The sequence below is a fragment of the Berghia stephanieae genome, chromosome 2, assembly GCF_034508935.2.
Source record: "Berghia stephanieae isolate SIO BIC M18660-M18661 chromosome 2, UCSD_Bste_1.3, whole genome shotgun sequence".
Classification (NCBI taxonomy): Eukaryota; Metazoa; Mollusca; class Gastropoda; order Nudibranchia; family Aeolidiidae; genus Berghia; species Berghia stephanieae.
Window position 1 is genome coordinate 109,573,645 of NC_088361.1, and position 5,789 is coordinate 109,579,433.

General features: G+C 38.2%; 1 protein-coding gene across 1 annotated transcript; it reads left to right on the top strand.

Annotated features, from left to right (window-relative positions):
• The first annotated feature begins 2,335 nt into the window (after positions 1-2,335).
• Positions 2,336-3,563, top strand: LOC144964090 (uncharacterized). Its single transcript, XM_078898032.1, has 2 exons — positions 2,336-2,399; positions 2,789-3,563. The coding sequence occupies exon 2, from the start codon at positions 2,796-2,798 to the stop codon at positions 3,561-3,563; it is 768 nt and encodes a 255-aa protein (XP_078754158.1). The 5' UTR covers positions 2,336-2,399; positions 2,789-2,795.
• The last annotated feature ends 2,226 nt before the right edge of the window (positions 3,564-5,789 follow it).

Genomic DNA, 5,789 nt, shown 5'->3' on the forward strand with positions numbered 1-5,789 from the left:
CGGGCCCGGGGGGGGGGGGGGGGGGGGGTCAAGTTTTCAAAAAATATTAGAAGACATTCGTTCAATTGGAAGGAATGGATTCGTTGATGGACAGACAAAAAAAAAAAAAGTCCTCGATCAAAATAATCTGGAATAGTAGTGGGGTGAGAAAATCGGTTCGTTTTTTGGTGGGTTTTTTTTTTTTTGGTTTTGGTGGGGTTTTATTTTAGGTTGTTTGTTTTTTGTTGTTGTTGTTGTTTTTGTTGTTTTTTTTTTTGGTTTTATTTTAAGGGGGGGGGGGCGGTCTTTTTTGGATATCATCCACATAGGTCAATTATTATTATACCAGATTCGTGTTAGACCGTAGCCATCGTGATACCCGTTGACTGCCGTACATGTGTATTTAAAAAAGTGGCCAGAAAACTCGTCCTTCACACTTCAAAGATCGATCGATCTAAATTACCCTCATCTTGGCAAGAACTCTCAAACCTGGGACTTGAGAAGAAAAACCCCACGAGGTCCCAGGTTTGATACTTTTCGCCAACATTGGGGTTATTTATTTAAATCGATCGATATCTGAAATAAAGACGAGTTTTCTGGCCAAATTAGTTAACACATGTTTTCCCAGAGTATGGCAAGTTAACTGGCTCATCAAATAAAGATAATTTATTGAAATACTTTTATTTTATTTTAACTGACTTATTTATGAAAAGAAATGACCTCTTTTAACATAGTATTAATACAGTAAAAATAACTTAAATCAGACATGAGCTTAGGCTGAGAAGTCAGTAAACCCGACACCGCACATTGTATGATTGAGTATGAATATGAAATAAGAAACACACCCTCGCTCCTCACAGAATAACAAAACTCCAGTGTGAATGAACAGACAGATTAACTAGACGTCTGTAACTTGAACACACGTTAGTAGATAGTCGTATTTTAAAACACATGAACATATATACACAGTTTGAAAGAACATCATCATCTGATGTTTAAATTATCATCCTTTAGATCGAATTACTCGGATTACCTGTTACACACAAACAACCGGAGGAAACAGCGGACATGCAACAACTCACTGAGAGTGAACGGTTATCGTTATTCGCCGATCGGAATGACAAAAATTCTACACCGGAGCAGACGCACGGAATCGCATACAACACACACACACACACACACACACACACACACACACACACACACACACACACACACTCCCAGGTCGATTTTCGGATGGTTGTTGTAAGCAGGGAGGTACACCGAACACGGAATGCCAACTGTGTATTTATGACAATTGGCGATTGATAAAATTTAAAATAAATTGCTGCGTGGCCAATAAAATTCGGTCATTCTTGTTTGTTTATTATTTCTTACTTTGTTTATTTCTTACTTTATTAGGTATTTTAAATTTTAATTAAATCTTTTATTTGCATCTTAACCTCTCTTCCTCCCCCCCCCCCCCATCTCTCTCTCTCTCTCTCTCTCTCTCTCTCTCTCTCTCTCTCTCTCTCTCTCTCTCTCTCTCTCTCTCTCTCTCTTATATATATATATATATGGATAAATTATTCATTCATCCATATGTATAAAGGAAGTTAAAACAATGTAGTATTTTTGTTGTTGTTTTGTTTTGTTTTTGTTTGTTGATTTTTTTAATTTGTTTGTTTGTGTTGTTTTCCTTTTTTTTTTCTTCCTTCGTTCAGGAAATTGGATTCAATAGTCTGTCATGTCGCCCAGCAAACGGCGGCCATCGTGGTTCTAAACAAAGAAAATCGGTACTTTTTATTCTTCATGCTGGCTAGAACTTTTCATGTTTTGTGATCAGAATGTGTAAAAGTCAAAACATGATCATGTTTTTTTTTTCCTCTGGATACGCTTTTATGCTCGTCGGAGAAATATTTCATAAGGGCGTCCGGCATTGTTCCGATAGTTTAGAGCCAGTTACTAAGTTACCCAACGTCATGACGAGGGAAGTAACGTTACGATAATAAACATTAACCAATCAGAATATTTCCTGCCATTTACCTCGTCTCGTCCCCCTGCCTTATTTATTTCCTGTATGAAAAAGCCTTAGATACCTTTCGCATATTACACACCAATAGGTCAGGCACAGTTAGTGAGTATTTCTCACAATATTTTGACACACTGGTACTGATGAAGGAATTGCATCGCAAAACCTGACAACACGAAGCATTTTTTTTTTTCAATCATCTGTGTCATTTTGTGTGTCAAGGTGTCAAGACGTCTTTCTATCTGCTGTGGTGTTATCGTGCATTTATCCTATATTTCTCAAGTAATTGTTGTTGTCTTGGATTGAAATTTATATTGGTCTGTTCGACTCATTTCCCTTTATCTTTGGACTATATTCCGGACTGTTTAAGTGTTTTGTGTTTTCAGGATTTCCAATTGAAACTGTGAAGGTAGTACAAAATTCTTCAACTTCTGCCATTATTTCACCATTCGAGGCATTAAATCATCTCATCATTGTATTATTATTATTATTATTATTATTATTATTATTATTATTATTATTATTATTATTATTATTATTATTATTATTATTATTATTATTATTATTATTATTATTCAATATCACCGCATCATCACCGTTCACCGTCACCCTGTTCACCTGTCAACCTGTTGTTTGATTATCTGGATTGTGATTGTTGTGTAAACATTCCGTGTCACTGTTTGTTTTGTCACTCTGTGACAAAAATCGTGAACTGTTTTCTCCCAACCGTAACCCCCCCCCCCCCCCCCCCCCCCAACCTTCTCTCTCTCTTCAACGTACATATTTGATAATAAGTAGCCAAACCATGTCTACCCCAGCTTCCAATGCAAAGAGATTAAGAGGGGGTAGCGACGATCTACCGAGTGTTACTGACGAGATGTGTGAGTTGAGAAGGGAATTCATAGAATTGAGGAATGTAATTGATGGAGTTAAAGACAGCGTGAGCTCGGTTTTAGCGGTGTTGGGGCAACTCAGTACCATTAAAGATCAAATGGACAGGATATTAGAAAATATGAAAGGACAAGAGGAGAGGTTAGACAGGATAGAGGAGGAGGTAAAGATGCAACGAAGTGAGGCGAGAATTGTCAAGGAAGATGTGGGGGTGTTGAGAAGGCGAGTGGAGGTGTTAGAGGCGAGGGCGATTGAGAGTGAGGCCAGAAGCAGGAGGAACAACTTGGTGTTTCACGGTGTCGAGGAGAGGGAGGGAGAGAATTGTTTTGAACTGGTGGCGGAGTTGGTGCGGAAGTGCAAAGTGGAAGGAAGGGTGGTGATAGAAAGAGCGCACAGGATGGGTAGAAGAACGAGTGACAAAAGAAGGCCTGTCATTGTCAAATTCCTTGACTTCAATGACAGTCAACGAGTCAAGCTGGGGAGAAAGCATCTACCTCCTGGACTTGGAGTAAGTGAAGACTTTCCGTCTGAGATCCGGGAGGCAAGACGCCAATTGATGGCGGATTTGAAGGCAGCCAAGAATGCCGGAAGAGACGCCTGGGTAGCATACCCAGCCAGGCTGATTGTTGACGGCAGGGAAGTGCGGACAGTGAGACCGACGACGACAACAGATCGACAATAGGAAGATGCGCCGCGGAGCCACCTTTCAAATGTATCCTTTTGTGTTTTTAATATCAATGGTAGTTTGGAAATGAAGAAAGAATGTCCTGAATTTGTTGAAAGTATTTATAAATTTGATGTAATTTTGTTAAGTGAGACGTGGACGAATGAGAGAAGTAATTTAATGTTAGATGGCTACTGTGAACCGTTCTGCAAACACCGTAAAAGAAAATCAAGGGCCAAACGGGATTCGGGTGGGTTAGTGTGTTATTTCAGGAAGCGTTTGGAAAAGGGTGTGTCAGTTGTAGATTGGGAGTATGAAGATGGTATGTGTTTTAAATTAGATAAGGAACATTTTGGATGGAATGAAAGTGTATATTTATTATTTGTCTACATGAGGCCGTATGGATCAACGCGTAGCGATTTTGACGATAATGTAAGTTGTTTTGATGAACTGTTAAATCAATTGACAAAAGTGACCGATCAGGGAGGGATTATAGTAGCAGGAGACATGAATGCAAGGACGGCGGAGAGAGAGGATTGTTTGACTGTTGACATTAGAGAGAACCAGACAGAAGAGCTTTCGGTAGAGAATGTTTTATGTGAAAGAGATTTCTTATGTAATGACATGACAGTTAGACGTTTTAATAAGGACAAAAAAGTAAATGACTATGGACTGAAATTACTCCAATTATGTTACACATGTGACCTTGCAATATTAAATGGGAGAACAGGGGAGGATAAAATGAAGGGATGCACAACGTTTGGCAATAAAAAAGGGGAGAGTACAATCGACTATGTTATTTGCAATAAGCGGGTTATAGGAAATGTGTGTGGTTTTAACGTCCATGAAACAAATGAAATGTCAGACCATAAGATAATATCGTTTACTTTGAAATTAAATAATAGTGAGCATAGACGGGAGGTAAGTGACGGTTTAGATGGGGTTATGTTGACAAAGTGGAAAGAGGATAAGAAGGAGAATTACGTTACATTATTAAATACAGAAGTGTGTCATAATAAGGTGAGCAATCTAATATATTTGGTACAAACTAACACAGATCCAGAGGTATTAGAGGGTAATATAGTCGAGTTAACAGATATTTTAACAGAAGCAGGGATAGATCATGTAGTTAGGATAGAGGGGAGAGGGGATAAACAAAGGAAAGGGAGAAGAAAGAAAGCACCATGGTATAACGAAGCTTGTCAGATCCAACGCAAAGTATTCACTGAACGAGCACATAAGTTTATAGAGACGGGGACAGGCGAAAACAGGACATTGATGTGTAAGGAAAGGAATAAATACAGGAAGGTATGTAGGATTAACAAAAGAAATTACAGTCGCAAAAAAGCGCAACATTTATTGGATTTAAGTAAGCATGAACCCCAGAACTTTTGGAAGGAAATAAAAAGAAATTCAGTATCACGAAGAGAGCTGCCAGATATAAACTTCTACGACCATTTTAAAACTTTAGCAAATAAAGAATCAGGGGTTGGGGAGATGGGTAGGGCGGAGATTGCAGAGGTAGAAAAGGATGTGGGAAGGAATATTATAGATATAGACATTTTAGATAAGCCAATCGAGATGGGGGAACTACACAAAGCAATTAAGGCTCTTAAACGCGGCAAAGCTACTGGAGTGGATAATATGTTAAATGAATTTATAATTAATGCAACTTCAGAAATCAAATTACTGATTTTATCAATTTTCAATAAGATACTGGAATTGGAATATTTCCCCTTGATATGGAGTCAGGGTAGAATTGTGCCGATTTTTAAAAAGGGAGATGAAAGAGATGTGAACAATTATAGAGGGATAACAATAATGAGTTGTATAGGAAAACTGTTTACAAGAGTGATGAATGAAAGACTAAATGTATGGGTGGAGGGAGAGAATGTGTTAAACGAGGTTCAATATGGATTTAGAAAGGGAAGGAGCACAGCAGATTGCCATTTTATTCTACATGGAATTATCGAGATATTGCTATCTAAAGGGAAGAAGCTACATTGTGCGTTTATCGACTATGAAAAAGCATATGACCTTATTGACAGATCCGCATTATTTACAAAATTGATTAAATCCGGTGTGAGCTCGAAATTTGTCAAGCTATTTAGAAACATGTATTCAAAGGTTGAGCTGGCCACAGGAGGTAAAGGTCAACAACAATTTTTTAAATCAAACAGCGGATTATTACAGGGTGAAAGCACTTCGCCACTTTTGTTTTCGCTGTTTGTTAATGATCTTGAA

Bases quoted from the DNA above. Each gene is read 5' to 3' on its own strand.
- LOC144964090 (XM_078898032.1), top strand. From the start codon at position 2,796: ATGTCTACCCCAGCTTCCAATGCAAAGAGATTAAGAGGGGGTAGCGAC.